This window comes from Schistocerca nitens, chromosome 1 (assembly GCF_023898315.1).
Source record: "Schistocerca nitens isolate TAMUIC-IGC-003100 chromosome 1, iqSchNite1.1, whole genome shotgun sequence".
Lineage (NCBI taxonomy): Eukaryota > Metazoa > Arthropoda > Insecta > Orthoptera > Acrididae > Schistocerca > Schistocerca nitens.
In genome coordinates, this window is record NC_064614.1 from 851,048,985 (window position 1) to 851,072,598 (window position 23,614).

Sequence of the window (23,614 nt, forward strand, 5' to 3'; positions counted from 1 at the left end):
ACCAAAAGTGGCACACACAATGGCAACACTGAGCACGGGAGGAGTAGCACCACATCATCTTTATCACAATGTATGTATCTGTGTGTGAGGAAAGAATGATGCCAGATTCCATTCACCAATGTCGTAAAGGCCCAGCATCTAGTATGATGGATGGGGTGCCATTCAGTACACAACATGGTCACCTCTGATTCTTATAGTTGGAATTTGAACACCAGTTGTCACACTCCAAATGGTTGACCAATATCAGTTCAGCTCAGGGCCCAGACTAATAGGAGCCATTGTTGTTGCCAGATGTGACAGATTTGCTTACTAAAATGTGCTTCCTGTACAACCCCAAAGCACCTAGAAATATAGTCAAGTATTTTTTTTTTCTACTATGTATAAATACCTATGTTTTTCATTTATCCCTTCTTCTTTGCTTCTCTACGTCCCTTGAACTCATTTACATCAAACTCTTGCTAATCCTGCCCTCAGTGGTCCAGCCTCTCAGTAATTCAGCCCCACATCTGGGCCTCCAGTCACCATTTGGGCAGCAATGACATGCACAACAATGAATTACCATGTGCAACAATGTTTTTACTTAATTATGATGTTTAACTATGCCATAGAGATTTCAAACTGCAGTTTTCTTCTCATTTCAGTATCAGGACTTCTCAAAGGAAACATTTCACATTACACCTCAAGCAGAAACTCTTAAACTTAAGATAACTTGAAATGAGGTTCTTCCCAGAAAGTCATTACAGCTGAGTACAATTTTGGATGAACAACTAATTATGACATCAAAAAGAAGACATTATTTGACAGTATGCAACTCAAATGGAAAGTGAGTTGGGTAAACAGATGGTTGTGCTAAAGAGTGACAATGAAGAACTGCATATAGCTGTTTATGGATGGTTTGTACAACAATGCTGTGAAGGAATTTCAATCACTGGCCCGATAACAAAGGGAAGAGCAGCCGCAGTTAACAAACAGCTTGATGGCAGTAACTTACTTCTAGCAAGTGAGGGTTGTCTATCAAAAAGAAAAAAGACTACACAACTTGTGGCAGCTGACAGTCACCGGGGAAAGTTGCTCAGCTAGCGAAAATGGTGCAGAACAGTTTCTACAGATTCCTCACACAATACTGCTGAAACTGGCCTCTTTTGCAAGATGTTTCCTTCAAAAATATTAGCTGCCAAGCAAGAAAAAGAACAGTGGGTAACACTAATGGTGTCTTGTAACACATATGGGAATCATAACTACCACTCGTTGTGCTTAGGAAATCCTAACATCCACATTATTTTCAACATCGTGGCAGAAATATGCTAACAGTGCAATTCTTTGTTCATAAGAAAGAGAGATAGAGAGAGAGAGAGAGAGAGAGAGAGAGAGAGAGAGAGTGTGTGTGTGTGTGTGTGTGTGTGTGTGTGTGTGTGTGTGTGTGTGTGTGTGTGTGTGTGTGTGTGTGCGTACAGAGAAATATTTTCTTAGTGGTTCTACAAAACATTGTACCAGCTGTGAGAAAAGAGCTGAAGAAGAAAAAGCTTTCACCAAAAGCTAATGACATGCACTTCTTGTTTCCTTGATGAATGAATGTGGAAAGAACTACACGGAAAAAATGGAAATCAACCACCTAACGTGATGATGTTTTCCAATAAGCTGAAGCATGGAATGAAGTGGAGAAAGCTACCATAATGAAGAGCTGGAGGAAAATCTGACCATCCATTGAAGCAGAGTTGTAGCTAGTACTGAGTGACAGTGATGAGCCAGTCAAATCAGAGGCTTGTGTTCCTGACTCTCTGTACACTGACGAAGTTCCACAAGCTTACAGGAGTAGGAGAAATCATGAAGATGATGTTTCCAAGTGGCTGAATATGGAAAACTGTGAGATAAACCAAACTTCAGCTGATGAAGAAATAATCAAAAGCATGCAGGATAGTAATGATGAATTTGATGAAGAAAATGAAATTGGCAGAGGGGGCATGAAGATTTCTCATCATGCTAGTGCTGAAGCTGCAGACATCTTATGTAACAATCACACACATGAAGTACTGATGTAATGCTTGTGAAGCAATTGTGGGAAAGAACAGGTCACCATCATACTGCTTCAGTGTAACAATTAAATATTATGGGCATGTTTCATAGTGAATGTACAGTTATGTACACACCCAAGGATTAAGTTTCTATGAAAATGATAGTATATTTTGACTTAATGAAGTATAGTCCCCATGTGTTTGAACTAAATTTCAGATACTCTCAATAATCTGGCACTTCCACTAACCTGCACCCATATATGCAAGCAATGACCAACTCAGTAAGAGTTTAGTGATCTATCACTTGTCTGTAAAATCACATCTCATACAATCCACTATAATTATGTACTGTAAGAATTCCATGTGATTTCCATAGTGGAGCCAAAGAACATTATTTTATTTTTATAGCATAATCCATCTTTAATGGCTTCATCATCAATGGAATATTAAACGGTAACCTTTCTTTTTTAACAACATAAAAATAAAACAATGAGCAAAACAGTGACAGGAATTTATAAAATGATATTAGACTCTAGCTTTGCATACTTGCATTTCATTTTTCATGAGAAAAATGAAGGACAGCAAAAGGGGAGGATTTTGGAATTATTCAGAGTCCTGCAACCATAGAGTTATATTACATGTCTACAGAACAAAATCTTTAATATTTTATTCCCAGCCAAAAATGAAGTCAATTCTTCCTTCAGAAAAGTGTTATTTTATTTGATTCCAAAGTTGTTAAGTACTTCTCAGTTACAAAATGAATACTTCATGGGGACATAATAAGGATGTAATTCTGAAAAGTGTTATCAATGTTTATTTTAGTGTGCTATGCAATCTGTAGCCAAAGAACACAATCTGAGTCTGTCTATTTCCCTCATAGTTGTACATGAAATTTTCAAGATGGACTCTTTGTCAAAATCGCTTGGTATCATTAAAATTATCAGTTTTTATTGGCTATAAAACTGTCTCAATTACAAAACAAATAAATTAGTTTTTACTTTTTGTGGTTTAATTTCTCACACCACTGCGGAGATGAGGTAAGCAGTTACTAGTGAAAATAGTGTTAACAAAAATCTGAAATTGCTAAAATGCAGAAGTGGTCCAGAAAACCAGCATCCAATAACATTGATATATATTTGTAGTTGGATCCAACCTGTGGTTTTTTTTTTTTTTTTTTTTTCCACGACATCTGGGAAGTTATGCATTAAGACACTCAGGTAGATGAAGTATTTCTTGACTTCAAAGAAAGCATTTGACTCAGTACACACTTACTAATGAATGTATGATCATGTGGGTTATCGTTTGTATTTGGGATTGGATTGAGGAATTTTTGGTAGGAAGGACACAGCTTATTATCTTGGATGGACAGACATCAATAGAGACAGAAGGAACGTCAGGTGTGCCCTAGGCGAGTGTGTTAGGAACCTTGCTGATCATGTTGTATATCAATGACCTCGCAGACAATGTTCAGGGCCGGCCTTAGCCATCCAGGTGCCCCGGGCGAGTCGTCCAGTTGGCGCCCTTTATTGTATAAATAGCGAATCTGGCAGTGCTTTGCAACACGGTATTTGACTGTTTTCTAGAAATCGTCTTAAGTGGTTAATGGCGTCATCTTATGATCATAACATGGTTTTTTCCATCGTAAATTTGAGTATTTTATTTTTTTAAATGGAAATGAAATCCAAATAATCTGAAAGCCCGCTAAGACGCTCCATGTGAGTCTTGTGTAGCCTGTGACGTCAGTCCAGCATGCTGCTGTCGCTGCCGTAACAGTCAGTATAGCAGTGATATATTGTTTGGGCATTCACGTTTTGGGAAATTGTCTAAAAATATTGCGTAGTACTGCACTGTACATCTACAACAACTCCAGAAAATTGTTTTTGCGTGTTCCAAACAAAGAAAAGATGCGTAAAATGTGGTTGAAAGAGGCTCGTATATCCCAAATATTTCTTTTCTTTTCTGAAGCACCCCTGTACTAAAGCGAACAAAACAAAACAAAAATTATTCAAATTGGTCAAGCCATTTCTTTGTTTTGGTGAGACTAACACACAACAATTGATTTTTATATATAGGAGGTAATATGTATAACGAAAAAACACTAATTTTGAATTGGGTACCATATTTTTATTGAATTTAATATAACTGTAAGCCATAAACCTATATTTTCTGTCAGTCATCTGAACACAAAACATATTACGCCTAATGAAAAACAATTATAAACGACTAAAATTTTACTTTTCTCGCTTTTCTGTCGGCAAAGTCTCTGATCAGATTAGCAAAGTCCAGGTTTTCTGCAACTTCATTTTCAATGGACAGTGAGGCCAAACTGGTTAGTCTTGTTTGAGACATTGTAGACCGCAAGTACGTTTTTATCAACTTCAGTTTGGAAAAACTGCGTTCGCCGCTTGCGACAGTCACTGGTATTGTTAGCAAAATACGTAACGTTATCCAGATGTTGGGATATAACTCTCAAGATTATGCTTTTTTATGAAGTTTAAGGCTTCAATAGGCGTTGCCTGGCTGTCTTCGAGATAGTGTTGCAGGCCTAAAATTTTGTCGCACAGCAAATTTCCATCAATATCTGACTTCATGTTGACAGTTAACTTTTCTTGTAATTTAGAACAGCATTGTATTAGTTCTTCTTTATTTTGATTTTTTTAATGTCAAACAAGAAACTCCACGTCGCAGAAAATTCTTGCATCTGTTCAAATCTTTCTTTCATGGATATGTGCACGGTGTCCAACAGTGCATTGAAAAACTCTACTTTAAACTTCTTTTTTGGGTCAGTTATTTGATCATCAACAGCCTCTTCACCCGGCCTGCGTTTAATACGTCTTAATCGCATTTGTGGTTTAAATAATGGCTGCGTATCAAGATCCGAAGCCAGTTCACTTCCTGTTACAATAGCTTGTTCGAAACCTGTTTGTCTATATGTTTCCAAATAAGAGCAACATTTGTCAAGGATTCCCATAAACTCGACAAAGTTGATTGTGGGTGACTGACTTGCTTTACTCACAACGTTAATTTGAAACAGAACATCATACCATGTCACGAGAGAAACAATGAAGCTGAAGTCTTTTAATTGTCCTCCTAGTGTTGTCGCTTCGTGTGACACCGCAGCATCGCTTTGTTCAGTAGCATCGGCCAAGGAAACCAAAGCGTCATGCATTTCGCATAATTGATAACGAACCGCTTTGACGCTATCAATTCGAGCTTCCCAGCGTGTGTCACTTACATTTTTCAGGGTGTATATCTTCAAATGGTCGGTCAAAATTTTCCATCTATTTACCGATCCAGCAAATAGATTAAACATTTTTTGTAACATTCCGAACAGTGTCACGGATTTTACTGATGATTTTGCCGCATCACACAATACCAAATTATAACTATGGCATCCACATGGCACAAAAAAAGCTAGTGGATTTAACTTCTTAATTCTGTTCTGGACGCCTTTATTTTTCCCCGTCATGTTCGCGCCGTTATCGTAGCCCTGTCCTCTGCAGTCATTAATGTTAAGGTCAAGATCACTCAATGTTTTTAAAATGCTTTCTGTGAGGCCTTCACCGGTTGTATCATCTATTTGCAGAAATGAGATGAAATGTTCTTTTACACTTACGCCATCCTCTGTTATGTCGGCGCATCTTAAAGTTATCGAAAGTTGTTCTTTGTGGCTTATATCTGGAGTACAGTCAGCTATGATTGCATAATACTTTGAACCCTTTATGCGGGATACGATTGTAGACATAACTTGTGATGCCATGAGTTCTATTAATTCATTCTGTATATTTTTGCCGCAATAATGGTCAGCCAAATCACCATTCAATGCCAGTCTGACGTGCTCTTCCATGATTGGATCAAACTTTGCCAATAACTGTACAAGACCTAAGAATTTTCCATTATTTGGGGTAAATAATTTATCTGATAACCCTCTGAATGCCATATTATTTTCAGCCAAATACAAAGTAATGTGCATCAATCTTTGAAGCACATTGCTCCATCGTAAACTTTCTTTAGAAATTAGCTTTTGTTCTTCCTTGTCAATAGTTAATCCAGCTTTAAACCTGATTTCAGCTTCAGTCCATTGAGTAAATGCTTTTTTGTGGTTAGGACTATTTTCATGCAGTTTCAGAGCTTCACTTAAATGTTTCCAATTTCTGAAACCCACAGTGGTAGTCAAATTAGTAGTTGACTTTAAATCAAACAGTCGACAACAAAAGCAAAAGACACTGTCGTTTGATACAGAATAAACTAGCCACCGTCGTCTGATAGTTTCTTCGTTTGATAGTTTTCTTGTGTAATGAGTTGAAGAGAAATGACGCCCATTTTCATCTTTTGGAAAGTTATTTAGACATACTTGTGAGGGTCCACATATTATAATGCGATCTACATCTCTAGCATTAAGTACTTTTGGCCACGTACCTACATCAGAAACATTGTATTCTTTTATTGCAAGAACGTTGATACTTTCATCGACCACAGATGTCATGTGTTGATTTTGACTTGGAGAAATATCAGAGGATTCATGCAAAGATGTACTGCGCTGGTCAATTTGATCACCTTCAATAGGTGATTGTATATTTTTTGTGTATAATTGTTCACAAGAAATTCACCTATCAGTAGACGTAACTAGAAAAAAACCTGAACTGAAAGATAAAAATGTTTTTCGCACCTACCAGAAAATTAAAATATTGACACAGTCACGACACTCGTTTCACTCACAATTATTCAGCCACGAAAACATGACCGCTGCCTCCGACTCTTACTGACAATTACTGACATGCGGGTGCAAATCGTAGCGCTGCCAACATATGCAGTCTAACAAACATTGTGTGGCGCTGTATTATTTCAGTAAGATAGGGGAGACTTCTATATGAATGCAGTGCACGCATTGCATGATCTATTAATTAATGTACATGAGTCATTAAGTCACAAATATTCGATATAAATACATTCGTATTAATTAAATCATAATGTAACGTATATTTCACAGTCTGTATTTTCTTTTATTTGGAGCGACCGGTAGATTCTGTTGTAAACGAGAGATGGTGCGGCTGCATGGGCTCTTCCTTGTTGCAGTTCTTGAAACAAATAAGAGAGGCGCTTTGGTAGAGCCCGTGCTAGCCCGCGTCAAACATAGATGGTTGCAGACAATACGAAGATTGCATTCAGCATGATTTCTCTTCTGCTACCCCAAATTCATCGCGCATTCGTGACATTAGCGACGTATGTTGAATGAGACTGAATAATATTTTAGTTTCGCGAAATGGGTGATTGTAAATTGTAATTTTTTTTTTCACATGCGTTTAGTACGTGGCGCCCCTTGGGCCCCGGCGCCCTGGGCGACCGCCCGAGTCGCCCCACCCTAAAGCCGGCGCTGACAATGTTAATAGTAACCTCAGATGATGCAGTTATCTATAATGCAAGAGAATATTTACAAAACACTGATACTGGTACTGCTTAAGTGTGTGGTACCTATATCAAATAGGACCAACAATGGATTCTGAGCATATGAACACATCAAAAAAAGTTTTGCATTACCTTGGTTCTAAGAGTTCCGAAACCTGCACAGAAAATTTGAATAAAGATCAATGAAAACATCATTTCTGCCCTTCTTATTGCTCATGGAAACCAAACATTCCATGTTGTACCACCACACAGCGAGACATTCAGATATGGTGGTTCAGGCTGCTGTACACACCAGTACCTCTAATACACAGTAGCACAACCTCTTGCATTGATGCATGCCTGTATTTGTCATGGCATACTATCCACAAGCTCATCAAGGAACTGTTGGTCCAGCTTGTCCCACTCCTCAACAGCAATTCGGCCTAGATCCCTCAGAGTGGTTGGTGGGTCACATCATCTGTAAACAGCCCTTTTCAATCTATCCCAGGAATGATCAGTAGGGTTCATTTCTGGAGAACATGCTGGCCACTCTAGTCGAGTGATGTCATTATCCTGAAGGAAGTTATTCATAATATGTGCACAATGAGGGCACAAATTTTCGTCCATGAAGACAAATGCCTTGCCAATAAGCTATCAATATGGTTGCACCTATCGGTCAGAGGACGGCATTCACATATCATACAGCCATTACAGGGCCTTCCATGACCACCATCAGTGTACATTGGCCCCATATAATGCCACCCCAAAACAGCAGGGAACCTCCACCATGCTGCACTCAATTGACACTGTGTCTAAGGCATTCAGCCTGACCAGGTTGCCTCCAAACATGTCTCCGATGACAGTCTTGATGAAGGCATATGCGACACTCATCGGTGAAAAGAATGCAATGCCAATTCTAACGGTCCATTTGGCATGTTGTTGGGCCCATCTGTACCGTGTTGCATGGTGTCGTGGTTGCAAAGATGGACCTCACCGTGGATGTTGGGAGTGAAGTTGCACACCATGTAGCCTATTGCACACAGTTTGAGTCGTAACACAACGTCCTGTGGCCGCACGAAAAGCATTATTCAACATGGTGGCATTGCTGTCAGGGTTCCTCCGAGCCATAATCCATAGGTAGCGGCCATCCACTGCAGTAGTAGCCCTTGGGCGGCCTGAGCGAGGCGTGTCATCGACAATTCCTGTCTCTCTGTATCTCCTCCATGTCCGAACAACATCACTTTGGTTCACTCCGAGACGCCTGGACACTTCCCTTGTGAGAGCCCTTCCTGGCATGAAGTAACAATGCAGATGCAAGCGAATCGCAGTATTGACTGTCTAGTCATGGTTGAAATACAGACAACATGAGCTGTGTACCTCCTTCTCGGTGGAATGACTGGAACTGATTGGCTGTTGGACCCCCTCCGTCTAATAGGCACTGCTCATGCATGGTTGTTTGCATCTCTGGGCAGGTTTAGTAACATCTCTGAACAGTCAAAGGGACTGTGTCTGTGATACAATATCCACAACCAATGTCTATCTTCAGGAGTTCTGGGAACTGGGGTGATGCAAACCTTTTTTTGATGTGTTTACAAACAATGGTAGCTTGAATGGTAACAGATTTATCTGACCCTTGGGGGAGCATAATGGAGATGCTGAGAAACCTGCTGAACTCACAGATATTTGAAAGTACACACCAATTATGCCATAAAAGCCAATTTACAATGTTTCAAGGAGGGGTATTAAGTGAAAGATCTAGAATATACCACTGCCCCTTATATATCACACCCACAGAGACTGCGAAGACAAGATCAGACTAATTAGTGTTTAGTGAGACATTTATGCAATAATTCTTCCCACCCTCCACTGATATGTGAAGACAAACTGAGAGGCTTACTAAAATGTTTTTGTCATGAAAATCTATCTGATTCCTGATCAAATGTTAATTTACCAACAAATTTGTTGAAATAGTGAAAGGGGTGATATATACTGATACTATATTATATGTTATCTACTGACCTGCATTTATGTAAATCATTAATACTAACGCATATTTTAGTTACTCGAGAAATTACAGGATGTATAATCAAATATCATTAGCTTTTGGTTTCTCCAGCACAGTATATTTCAGTATATCAGAAAATAAATCTAACATCTTTATCACTTCAGAACATTACAGTTAATTTAATGAACATACTTCTGTAAATAGAAGAACAAGTGATATTTAGTGGTACCTGCACAACACTCTGCTGTCACTGTTGCTGGAGCTTGTGGTGGTGGTCGTGTGTGTGTGTGTGTGTGTGTGTGTGTGTGTGTGTGTGTGTGTGTGTGTGTGTGTGTGTGTGTGGGCACACGCGCGTGCTCGCACTTCATAATCCAGTTATCAAACTTTTAATTACACTACATCTTTTTTACAGACCAGAGTCAACCATTTCGCAGTGCTGTTTACACTCTGATTGGCATTGTTACTGTGTTACTAGTCGTTCTAGTGGTGTGTCTAGTGCTACTTAAACATCGTTCAAAGGAGCGTCAGAGTGATTTGTTCTGAAATATTCCAACAAAATAAAGATCTGATTTTGCCTTGTAATAGAACTCTACTTAACAGTGCAGCATCAAACCAAAGTGGTTATCAATATGGTATATGATGATAATGTTTACAGTTGTTGAGTTTACTAGACATTAGGAAAATTATGACTTGCCTTAATCTAAATATGATCTTAGATGTGCCTAGGTAGAGTATAAGTAGTGGAAGGAGTAAAGTTGCTACCTTCACTCATTCCAATGTTTATATCTGTTTGAACTAAGATGGACATATGTGAAGTCGTGCCTTTAGTTCCATTTTCTACATTCCTAAGGAAATAATTTGTAATGTGTGGGAGAAATGTAACTAAATACAAAATTATTTAGTGATTATTGTTTTTTTCACTCTCAGTCAGTAAAACTGTTTGTCTTCATAGCAGCTTATGTTAGATATTTACAGTTATGGTTCAGAAAATTAACATTCAGTCCCTGTTATGTAATAAGGCAAATTGTTGACTAACTTTTCTGCTGTAATTACAAAGTTTGCTATCATGCTCTTTGTTAAACAGTGGAGCAACAAAAATTTATTTTTCTTCATTTTGTTATGATAATTGCAGAAAAAATGCAATGCATCTAGAGAATATGATCACATCTTCCAGCTGTAGAAGATACTTTTTTCCTACTTGGTACAAGTCAAGGAATAATAATAATAATAATAATAATAATAAGCATAACATCAGAGAAAGGAAAGAAATAATAATAATAATAACTAATGAAGCCTCGGACAAGCGCTGTCATGGTCGGGGATGACGCTTGAACCCTATGCCTGTCTACAATGGTAACGACACTGCTAGCCACACGGAAAATGATTTAAATCCAAATAGAGGTGTTTTGCAGGATATGCTTCCCGCAACCACTCTAGAAGGAAAACAAAGACAGAGGATGAGATGGTCAGATGAAGTTAACCGACACCTCATGTTCTGTTATTACCAAGCAACAAACTTAGGAACCAACACAATTGGATACAGATCACAAGTATATACAACATTTATTACCAGATACCCAGAATTAAAATTTTTAACAGAACAACGACTAGCTGATCAGATCCGTGTAATAATCAAAAATAATAGGATACCCCAGTCAGAATTAGAAAACATCAAACAACAAGTACAACAAATACTGGAACAAAATAATGTGCAATCAGAAGAAGAAGAAAATACAGTAATGGACTCAAACATCCCAGAGCAAACAAACAAAGAACAACACGCATCAATTAAACAATCAGAGGAAAACAAAATCTTAAGACAGCCACCAGAACAAGCACAAATAGAACAAAGAATACAAAGACAGAAATACAGACATTAGACCATTCTTGCATAGACCCCCAAATAACCCACAAGTCGAAACAACATTAACAACTATCAACACAATCATACACAACAAAATAAATGAAAATACAACTATGGAAGAGTTACAACTACTGTTTATATAGGAGCACTCACTACACTAAATATACACACTAGGCAGAGATCAGAACCAACCAACACACAGAAGAAACCCACAAAACCAGCATGGCAACACAGGCTACAGATCAGAATAGAAAAACTGAGAAAAGACATTGGACAGCTAACACAATTTATAAGAAATGAAATATCAGACAAAAAACGAAAAAGGTTAGGTAAAATCTCACAACAAGAAGCGATAGAGCAATTAGATGAAAAGAAGCAGAAATTACAAGCATTGGCCAAACGACTTCGATGATACAAAAAAAGTGAAAATAGAAGGAAACAAAACCAAACATTCAACACAAACCAAAAGAAATTTTATCAGACAATAGAAAACACACACATTAAAATAGACAATCCACCAAACATAACAGACATGGAACACTTCTGGAGTAAGATATGGTCAAACCCCGTACAACATAACAGACATGCATGGTGGATACAAGCAGAAACAGACACATACAAGAAGATACCACAAATGCCTGAAGTGATAATTTTGCAACATGAAGTCACCAGAGCAATTAATTCTACACACAATTGGAATGCCCCTGGAAAAGGTAAAATAGCAAATTTCTGGCTAAAGAAGTTCACCTCGACACATTCACATCCAACTAAATTATTTAACAGTTACATTGCAGACCCATACACAGTCCCTGATACACTTACACAAGGAATAACTTATCTGAAACCTAAAGATCAAGCAGACACAGCAAACCCAGCAAAATATTGCCCCATAACATGCCTACCAACAATATACAAAATATTAACTTCAGTCATTACACCATTGCAATTTCATAACCACTTCTACAACCCTTTAGATCACATAACATCAACAGATACAAAGAAAGGAAATTGGAAAAAGAAAACACTGCATGGCAAGCACCCGTATCATCTAACACAGCCACATATCAATCAAGACGCATCCAACACATGGCTAAGAAAAGGCAATATATACAGTGAGACGGAAGGATTCATGATTGCAATACAGGATCAAACAATAAACACCAGATATTACAGCAAGCATATTATTAAAGATCCCAATACCACAACAGATAAATGCAGACTTTGCAAACAACCAATAGAAACAGTATATCACATCACAAGCGGATGTACAATACTAGCAAATACAGAATACCCCAGAAGACACGACAATGTAGCAAAAATAATACATCAACAACTTGCCATACAACATAAACTAATAAAACAACACGTTCCCACATAAAGTATGCACCACAAAATGTACTGGAGAATGATGAATACAAATTATACTGGAACAGGACCATTATAACAGATAAAACAACACCACATAACAAACCTGACATCATACTCACCAATAAAAAGAAGAAATTAACACAACTAATCGAAATATCCATACCCAATACAACAAATATACAAAAGAAAACAGGAGAAAAAATTGAAAAATACATCCAACTGGCTGAGGAAGTCAAGGACATGTGGCATCAGGATAAAGTTGACATTATACCAATTATACTATCAACTACAGGAGTCATACCACACAATATCCACCAGTACATCAACGCAATACAGCTACATCCAAACGTATATATACAACTACAGAAATCCGTAATTATTGATACATGTTCAATTACTCGAAAGTTCCTAAATGCAATGTAACATATACCGTACAGTTAAAAGGAAGTCACGCTTGATCAAGGTCCGTGTTACTTTCCATTTTTAACCAGACATAATGTCTGAGAAAGGAAAGAAATAATAATAAATATTACATCTTCCAGGTACATAAAACATAAACTGCAAAGTGCTATGAAATACGTCATTCACATCCGTGCTGTACAGGACTTCCACTCTGGTCACAAGGATACTGGAAGGGTATAATAATAATAATAATAATAATAATAATAAATATTACATCTTCCAGGTACATAAAACATAAACTGCAAAGTGCTATGAAATACGTCATTCACATCCATGCTGTACAGGACTTCCACTCTGGTCACAATGTCCCTATATTTTTGTTCTGTTAAATATACATTTGAGATTGTACCAAATTAGTATTTGTGGAGTGATTCTGACTGCCCTATGCTGTATTAACAAACTGATAAAAAAATTTAACAATTTGAAAAATCTAATATAAATGACAGTTGTCAATTCATTGTTGATAGCTTTTGCAGTTTTAATCTATATTACTATATAAAAAGTCATTGTTTTATACTGTTACCAAAAAACTTGTAAAGTACTTGTTCGATTTTCTTGAAATTTTTCCACAATTTTGTAATGAACATCCAGATAGACATAGACTACACACTTTTTAATATAAACATTATATAAATATACATATAATACACAAGGGGAAATCACTGTTACCAAAAAATCTCATAAAGTTCTCAGTTGATTTACTCCAAATTTTTAAACAATATGTTAATGAACATTCAAACAGAAATAGTCTATACAATTCTTAATATACACAATCTATAAATACATGTATAATGTATAAATCAGGTGATGCTGAGGGTATTAGATTAGGAAATGAGACAGTTAAAGTAGTGAATGAGTTTTGCTATTTGGGAAGCAAAATAGCTGATGATGACTGGAGTAGAGAGGATATAAAATGTATATTGGCTGTGTCAAGAAAGCATTCCTGAAGAAGAGAAATTTGTTAACATTGAGTATTGATTTAAGTGTCATGAAGTCTTTTCTGGAAGTATTTATATGGAGTGTAGCCATGTATGGAAGTAAAACATGGATGATAAACAGTTTAGATACGAAGAGAATAGAAGCTTTCAAAATGTAGTGCTACAGAAGAACACTGAAGAATGGACTGGTAGATCACATAACTAATGCGGAGGTACTGAATAGAATTAGGGAGAAGAGGAATTTGTGGCACAACCAGTACTGGAGGGTAGCATGGAGGGTAAAATCATAGAGGGAGACCAAGAGGTGAATACGCTAAGCAGATTCAGAAGGATGTAGGTTGCAATAGTTATTCAGAGATGAAGAGGCTTGCGTGGGATAGAGTAGCATGGAGAGCTGCATCAAACCAGTCTCTGGACTGAAGACACAAACAACAACAACAACAACAATGTATAAAAGGCAAACATTGTTACCAAAAATGTTAAAAAGTTCGCGGCCAGTTCCTTCACATTTTTACACAATAATGGACTTTCAAACAAACAGAGGTTATATATTTTTAATAAGTGTAATATATAAAGCGAAAACATTGTTAGCAAAATCTTGAAACTTTTTGACTGATCTTTCTTCAAATTTTTATATATTGCTCTAATAAGCATTCAGATAACCAGCAGATAAACACACACACACAGATATATATAAAATTTCAAAAAGTTCTTGACTGGTTTACTTCAGATTTTTACACATTATACTGATGAACATTCAGATGGGCATAGGCTGTATTTATTCTTAATATATATGATGTACACTGAGGTGACAAAAGTCTGGGTCACCTAATATCATGTCATACCTTCTTTTTCCCTGTGTAGTGCAGCAACTCAATGTAGCATAGTCTCAACTAGTCGTTGGAAGTACCCTGCAGAAATATTAAGTCACGTTGCCTATATAGCCATTATTAATTGTGAAAGTGTTGCCATTGCAGGATTTTGTCCACAAACTGACCTCTCGGTCATGTTTCATAAATGTTCAATGGGATTCATGTTGGGTGATCTGTCCAGAATGTGCTTCAAACTACCTGCTAACAACTGTAGCCCAGTGACGTGGTGCATTGTCGTCCATAACAATTTCTTAGTTGTTTGGGAATATGAAGTCCATGAAATGGATGAAAATGGTCTCCAAGTAGCCAAACATAATCATTTCCAGCCAATGATCAGTTCAGTTGGATCAGAGGACCCAGTTCATTCCTTGTAAACGCAGTCCACACCATCATGGAGCCACCAGCTTGCACAGTGCCTCATTGACAATTAGGGTCCATGGCTTTGTCCTGTCTGTGCCACACTCAAACCCTATCATCAGCTCTTAACAACTGAAATCAGGGCTTGTCTGACCAGGCCACAGTTTTCCAGTCATCTAGGGTCCAACCAATATGGTCACAAGCCTAGGAAAGGTGCTGCAGACTGTCCAAATGGATATGTTTGTTGTATGTCCAACATTGATTTCTGCAATTATTTCATGCAGTGTTGCTTGTCTGTTAGCTCTGACAACTCTACACAAAGACCACTTCTCTCAGTCCTTAAGTGAAGGCTATCGGCCACTGCATTGTCCATGGTTAGAGGTAATACCTGAAATTCAGTATTTCCAGCACACCTTTCACACTGTGGCCCAGTGACATGCTGCATTCCCTAAACTTTCCCCAAATGGAATGTCCCATGTGTCTAGCTCCAACTACTATTCCATTTTCAAAGTCTGTTAATTCCCATCGTGCAGCCAAAACCATTCGGAAACCTTTTCACATGAATCACAAAAGTACAAATAACAGCTCTGCTAATGCACTGCCCTTTTATATCTTATGTACACAACACTACCACCATCTGTAACTGTGCATATTGCTTTTCCACAACTTTTGTCACCTCAATGTGTGTGTCTATATAACACGAAACCATTATTAGCAAAAAATCCCAAAATCTTCTTGACTGACTTAATTCAAATTGTTACACAATACTGTAATAAACATTGAGATGAGCATGGACTACACATTTTTTTTAATAACTGTTTATAGGTTTACTTGTTGAAACCAACAATAAGGAAAAAAATGCTATGCTGTGCTCTGCTGTGAAAAAGTGTGGACTCGTTTTCTTTCCCACAGTCAGTTTTAACTATGGTAGCATGGCATTGAAGCAATTACGCAATTTATTTCTTGCACATACGTATATCCTTTCTCATTATACATATTTTGAAACAAATATTGTATGTACAACAGTGTGTGAGGAAACAGGAAAGATGTATTCCCTGCTCATCAGTTTGTGATCAGAATACTATTATGGAATTTGAATTTGCAATAACAATAAACAAGGATCAAGGTCAGAGAGAGTAGGGAGAGGAGATGGAGCAGGAGGGGGGTTAGGAAATGGACAACGAGAGGGGGGAGTGGGAGGGGTGGGAAGGAGATGAACTGAACAAGCACAGAGAAGGAGCTTAGGACATTTATCCAACTCTTATACATATTCAGCAGTTGTGAAGCATTGCCAGATTCACTTGTGCATATATAAAAATACATCTTTGGTCTGATGCAAGCTAAACATCAGGAACACTTAACAATGGAGGCAAAAGACTCTCAGTTTTGGAACAATATGTGCCTTCTAACCCATTCTTGCACAGGCAGTTTACTCCATAAAGACATGAATACATTGCAGTAGACAGCTGCACGAAATTAAATCAGGAAGCCAACTTACACAAGAATCTCCAAGTCAAGCTTAACATCAATCTGGCTTCCCTCCTGATCTCATGTAATTTCTCTCAGAAGATAGCAGAATAAAAAATTATCTTAGTGTGATGTGGGTGTGCAACGTAGAAATGGGTGGTGACTGGTACTAAAACAAGTATTAAGTGCAGAATGTCATTAACATGTTTCATCATAGTGTTCAACTTTCTATTCTCCCACAACTTTAAACAAAAATACTCACATGACGCACTGAAAGCTTTGGATCAAGGCAGTCATGTGGATGCAGTGTTTCTTGGTTTCCGAAAAGAATTTGACTCAGTACCACATCTATGTTTATTGTCAAAAGTATGATCATACACGGTATCGAGTGAAATTTTTTACTGGATTGAAGACTTTTTGAAAGGGAGGACAAAGCATGTTATCTCAGATGAAGAGTCATCATCAGATGTTGACATAACTTCAAGTGTGCCCCACGGAAATGTGTTGGGACCCTTGCTGTTTATGATGCATATTAATAATCTTGCAAACAATATTAATAGTAAAATCAGGCTTTTTGTAAATGGTGCTGTTATCTGTAATGAAGTACTGTCGGAAGAAAGTGGCATAAATATACAGTCAGATCTTGATAAGATTTGAACGTGGTGCAAGTGGCATAAATATACAGTCAGATCTTGATAAGATTTGAACTTGGTGCGGAGATTGGCTACTTGTTCTAAACGTTCAGAAATATAAAATTTTGCCCTTCACAAAATGAAAAAAACATAGTATCCTATAACTATAATATCAATGAGTCATTTTTGGAATTGGCCAACTCATACAAATATCTGGGTGTAACACTCTGTTGGGATATGAAATGGAATGCTCACATATATTCAGTCAGGAGTAGAGCATGTGTAGACTTCATTTAATTGGTAGAATACTGGGGAGAAAGTGCAAGCAGTCTACAAAGGAGACTGCTTACAAATCACTTGTGCAACCAATTCTAGAATATTGCTCAAGTATGTTAGACCCATACCAGAAAGAACTTACAGCTAATACTGAACATGTGCAGAGAAGGGCAGCACAAATGGTCACGGGATTGTTTAATCCATGGGAGAGTGTCACAGAGAAGGAACTGAACTGTAGGACTCTTGAAGATACACATAAACTATCCTGAGAAAGTATATTAATATTAACAAAGTTTCACGAACCGGCTACAAATGCTAACTCTGGGGATATATTAAACTCTCTACGTATTGCTCACATGGGTATTGTGAGGATAAGATTAGAATAATTACTGCACACACAGCGGCACTCAAACAATCATTCTTCCTGAGCTCCATATGTGAATGGAACAGAAAGAAACCCTAATATCTGGTATAGTGGGACCTACCCTCTGCCATGCACCTCACGGTGGTTTGCAGAGGATAGATGTAGATGTAGTCACATTGAAACTCATCATGATCTCTATATTGATACTACGGAGTTAAACCACTCCTTAAATGAGAGGTATCACGTCGTTAAATGCAGACCATGTGTAGAAATATGAAACTGAAATTTCCCTGTAGATGGTGCTAATCATCAGTGTAGGGCCTGTGAGACAGTGTCTGCGGCGCCATCTTCTTCCTGTAATGGCTGATGATGAATGTCAACACACAGTAATCTAAGTTCTATAGAACAGTATCTGTAGCAAACCCATAAACATGTAGTTTTTTGTGCCTATGAACTACGATTAGCGGACAGCAATGGTTTTCAGTTATCATTTGAAGAAAACTGCTGCAGAATCGCATCAAATGTTGACGCTTTTGACAAAAATGCTCGTGGGAAAACACAGTGTTTCGAGTGGTTCAAAAAGTTCAAAAGTGGTGATTGTGACATGAGAAATGCCAACTGCGGGAAACCACCGAAAAAGTTCAAAGACGATAAATTGCAGGTCTTATTACATGAAGATGATACTCAAACTCAACTAGAACTCACAGAACAACTGAATGTGATGCAGGATGCCATTTCTCTTCAGTTGAAAGTTCAAAAAAGTTTGAAAACAAAAAACTGCATATCTTATTGCATGAAGATGATACTCAAACTCAACAGGAACTCACAGGACAACTGAATGTGATGCAGAAAGCCATTTCTCTTTGGTTGAAAGCTATGGGAAAGGTGCAGAAAGTGGGGAAAATGGGTGCTGCATGAACTGAATGAAAGACAGCAAGCAAATCGAAAGATCACTTGCGAAATGCTGCTTGCCAGATGCAAAAGAAAGTGGTTTGTCCATGGAATAGTGACAGGTGATGAAAAATTCATATATTTTGAGAATCCTAAGCATCAGAAATCATGGGTGAATCCAGGCAAACCATTGACACCCATTGCAGGACCAAATCGCTTTGGAAAGAAGAGAGTGCTCTGTGTTTGTTGGGATCAGAAAGTATCATCTATTGTGAGCTGCCAAAACCTGGTGAAATCAATAACACAGATTGATACCAACAGCAAATGATGGATTTAAAATGAGCATTACATGAAAAATGACCGGAATATGGAAAAAGGCAACACAAAGTCATATTGCTCCATGACAACAACCAATCACATACGGCAAAACGGGTCAGGGAATCAATCGAGGCATTCAGTTGGGAAATACTATGGCATGCGGCTTATTCTCCAGACTTGCCTCCATGCAATTATCATCTATTTGCAGCACTGTGACATGCTCTTGCTGAACAACACTTCAGTTCGTAAGAAAATGTACGAAAATGGCTCGCTGACTGGCTAGCTTCAAAAGAAGAACTGTTTTTTGGTGTGGGATTCATAGCCAGCCGGAGAGGTGGGAGAAATGTATAAATAGCAATGAAGATTATTTTGAATAACATATTGTTTATCAGTTTCAAACAGATGTGTAATCATGGCAACGAAATTCCAATTTTGTACTTCTACACCTGTTATGTAAGAGGAAAGATGTTGATGACAGAGACTAGTCAAAAAGTGGTGAGTGCCCCACTGTTGGGAGGTGCTTTAAACCATAGGTGCTGATACCAGAGCTAACGATCCAGTGACTGTATGGAAGTGGGTAGCAGTCAGAGGACTCTATCTGCTGAGGTGGACATAGGAGTTCCATGGAGCGGGTGGTGCAGAAGAGAGCCCCATGAAATCTAAGATTGTGAAATGTAAAAGATAATAAATGTATTGTAATTGTTAATTATCAAGTAAAATATCAGATCTGTTCTGTACGTAGTACAGAGAGGTAGTATACAAGTTACCGTATTTACTCGAATCTAAGCCGCACTCGAATCTAAGCCGCATCTGAAAAATGAGACTCGAAATAAAGGAAAAAAAAAATTCCCGAATCTAAGCCGCACCTGAAATTTGAGACTCGAAATTCAAGGGGAAAGAAAAGTTTTAGGCCGCACCTCCAAATCGAAACAAAGTTGGTCCATTGTAATATGAGACACAATTTAGGTCGAATGAAAGACGATACAGCTACAGTAGGTTGGTTCGAGTCGTAAGCTTAGCAGTTAAGCTTTACCAGGTAGCCATTGCTATGCGTCAGGCGCTCCGTCCGTATTTATACGGGTACCCTTCCTTTTTCACGTGCTTCGTCTGGTTTGAATCGATTGCTTATTTTGCTTTGATCTGATAAGTGCCGTTTTCTTTGTTATAGGTGTTTACGTCATTCTAAGCTGAAAATGCATTACTGTACTGTGTCATGCATTGTTAGTCGCATTTTGATAGTGCGTGTTTACGGCCTGTCGCCGCTCGCGGCATGACTTGCTTTTGTGCCCGCTACCGCCGCTTAAAAAAAAAAAGAGGAATCGTCTCATTAGCGAAACAATGGCAAGAGACTGCTATTTGTTGTTACTTACACTGCTGCTTTCTTTGATAATGATCAACAAGAGCCAAATAATAGACTGCGTATGATAGAACATGTTCTGAACGAGTGTTTAGCGAAAATTTTTCTCCGTTTGAAAATCTTTGCGGCCGCTTCTTTAGTACATCAAATTCTGCACAGAAATTAGTCATCTTACATTTAAAATCTAGTCAGTTGCCGTGCTTCATTTCTGACTGTATCACTATTAGGCATAAGAATAATACGAATATAAACATGACACGATACGTATATTCTTCCGCGTTTGCTGTTGTCTCACTCTAGTTTCGTAGTTTATTAGGCAGACAGGATTTAAATGAGATAGCAGCAAACACGAAAGAATACATGGCAAAATGTTTATATTCGTATTATTCTTATGGTGAAGAGAATACTGCATGTGATTCACATTTCATCAGGTTCCTATTAGCAACCATCTAACCATCTCTTCTCACAGGTAGGAAAAAACTCGGAACGTAGACTTGGCCAATTGACAAACATCCCTAACAGTCTTGCCAGTTGGATTTTCGTAGTACATTGAAATTCTGCTACATTCGAAGATGAACAATACGGAATTTGTATTTACTTCGTTGGATAATGTATGAAAATGCAGTGGTCGAAACTCGGGGCGGAGAAAAAAAAATCTCGTCTTTAAATTTATTTACTGATGCAGAGGTTTTGGCGCCAGTATTTATCTTTGTGCCCACAAAGCATACTTGTGTAGCGCTACATATATTCGACGGCAGAAATTAGTTGTGGCGGCACCTATCAACATTTTTCAGAACTTCCGCTTGCTTTGCACTCGATTCTAAGCCGCAGGCGGTTTTTTGGATTACAAAAACCGGAAAAAAAGTGCGGCTTAGATTCGAGTAAATACGGTAGTAGCTGTCCTTGTTTATCATGTATTGAGTTGTAATTTTGAAGATAATATTAGAAGGTAAACTGAATGTCAGTTCTTATTTATGCGGTGAAGTGAATGAGGACAAGAAGTTAATTTTCAGCAACTTTATGTGCAGCCTGTAAGGAGCCTAAGTCTGAGCCATGTTGGAGGAGGAAGGCACACAGATTCAGGACACGCATTAGATGGACTGTGATTAATAATACTGAAAAGCGACCGAATATTCATTAAGCAACTTTCATCATATATAAAGGGAATGTTCAGGTGGCAACTTATTTAAGTGTTTGGTGCATCAGGTGAAGTATAACAAACCACCATGCAGCTGAGACCAACCTAAAACATTTCAGGCCAAGTTAGAGTCTGAGTATTGACTGACTACCATTTCTGATATAATTAATATTATGAATATCAAGATACAACCAGTCTTAATCAGCTTTCTTTATAAGATACATACTTCACAAGGCAGGTAGAAATTTAATAAGTAGGTCACTCTGGCTTGTATGCTCCCATCAGCCAGGACCCATGACATCACTAGGGAGACAGCAGTGCTGCAGACTTATGGTCTCCATTGCACGAAGCAATGACCACAATGTTGTTCCTTGGAGTGCTTTTCGTAGTTATTACGAGCAAGTATACCTTTTAACTCAGGGACATTTTGAAACCACTGGTCTAATTAGTCCAGCTGGAGCTGCTGTATGATAACAGGGTTTAAACAGAAAGAGATTGCTCATAGTAGCAGGGCATTCTTCACAAGTGCAATAATAACAAGCACATGAAAGTGAATAGCATTTTAGGCAAAAGCTATAACTAGAAAACCTCCCTCCCACACAAGTTTCAAGCATGGAACCCTTCTTTCCCATTCCCATATTGTTGGGACATTTGGCTGAAAAGGATAAAGTCCTACTACAGTCCACCCAGCTGTTACCTTTCAATGAATGCTCCACAAATCAATGAATGCTCTACAAAATGTTGTGGAGAAAATCCATTTGCTTTAAAAATGCTCTTGAGGTATGAGAGCTCTTCTTGCAAATTATCTTTATTGGATATACAGGTGCCCTACGCACTAAGTTCTTAAGGACACCTATGGTCTGTGAAGGGTGATGGCAGCTACTGGCTTGTAGATGTAGATTTGTATGTGTAGGTTTACGATATATGGCATCTCCTAATGTGCCATTAACTCCGCAGCAAACGACAACATCCAAAAGGGGGAGGCAGCCGTCTTTTTCTATCTCTGTAGTAAATTTGATGCTAGTATGGATAGAATTCAAATGCTCATGAAATTGATGTAATTCGTCCATCCTGTGCAGCCATACTACAGAAGTGTCATCCACATACCTCCAGATGACCATTGGTTTAAGACTTGCCAAGTCCAGTGCCTTGTCCTCAAAGTCTTCCATGAATAAATTACCTACCAAAGGGAAGAGGGGGCTTCCCATATCAACTCCATCAATCTGCTCACAAAATCCACCATTAAACTGAAAATAAGATGAAAAAAGCATGTGTTCAAATAAGGGCATGATGCTCTTATCAAAATGTTGGCCAATAAGAGATAAAGAGACCTTTAAAGGTACCTTGGCAAATAATGATACCAGGTCAAAACTAACAAGCACATCCATACTATTTAGGCTAACTTTGCTGAGTCTCTGAATAAAATCCATAGAATTACAAATGTGGTTACTACATTTTCCTACCAATCTTTTAATAAGGAAGCTAAATATTTGGCAGAAAGATATGTTGATGAACCAGTAGTGCTCACTATAGGCCTTATAGTCAGATCATCCAGACACTCGTCCTTACCCATGTTGTGAACTTTAGGAAGCACATAAAATCTTGGTGGTACTGCACCCCACTTTTACTATGGAAATAGAAAAAGACAGCTGCCTCCCCTTTTTGGATGTTGTCATTTGCCTTAAAGTTGATGGCACGTTAGGACATGCCGTATATAATAATCTTACACATACAAATCTCTATTTACACACCAGTAACTGCTATCACACCTCACAGACCATAGGTGTCCTTAGACCTTAGTGCATAGGGTGTACTGTATATCCAACAAAGATAATTTGCAAGAAGAGCTCACATACCTCAAGAACATTTTTAAAGCAAATGGATTTTCTCCGCAGCTAATTCATACAG

At 38.1% G+C, this 23,614-nt stretch overlaps 1 protein-coding gene across 1 annotated transcript in view; it reads left to right on the forward strand.

Moving 5' to 3' along the window:
* The window catches only part of LOC126237188 (carboxylesterase 4A-like), a 329,130-nt gene extending 318,856 nt beyond the window's left edge, over window positions 1-10,274 (forward strand). Inside the window, exon 13 of the mRNA XM_049947068.1 lies at window positions 9,815-10,274. Within this exon, the coding sequence (XP_049803025.1) occupies window positions 9,815-9,945 (131 nt within the window). The 3' untranslated portion in view covers window positions 9,946-10,274. The remainder of the gene's footprint in view (window positions 1-9,814) is intronic.
* Window positions 10,275-23,614: the final 13,340 nt, after the last annotated feature.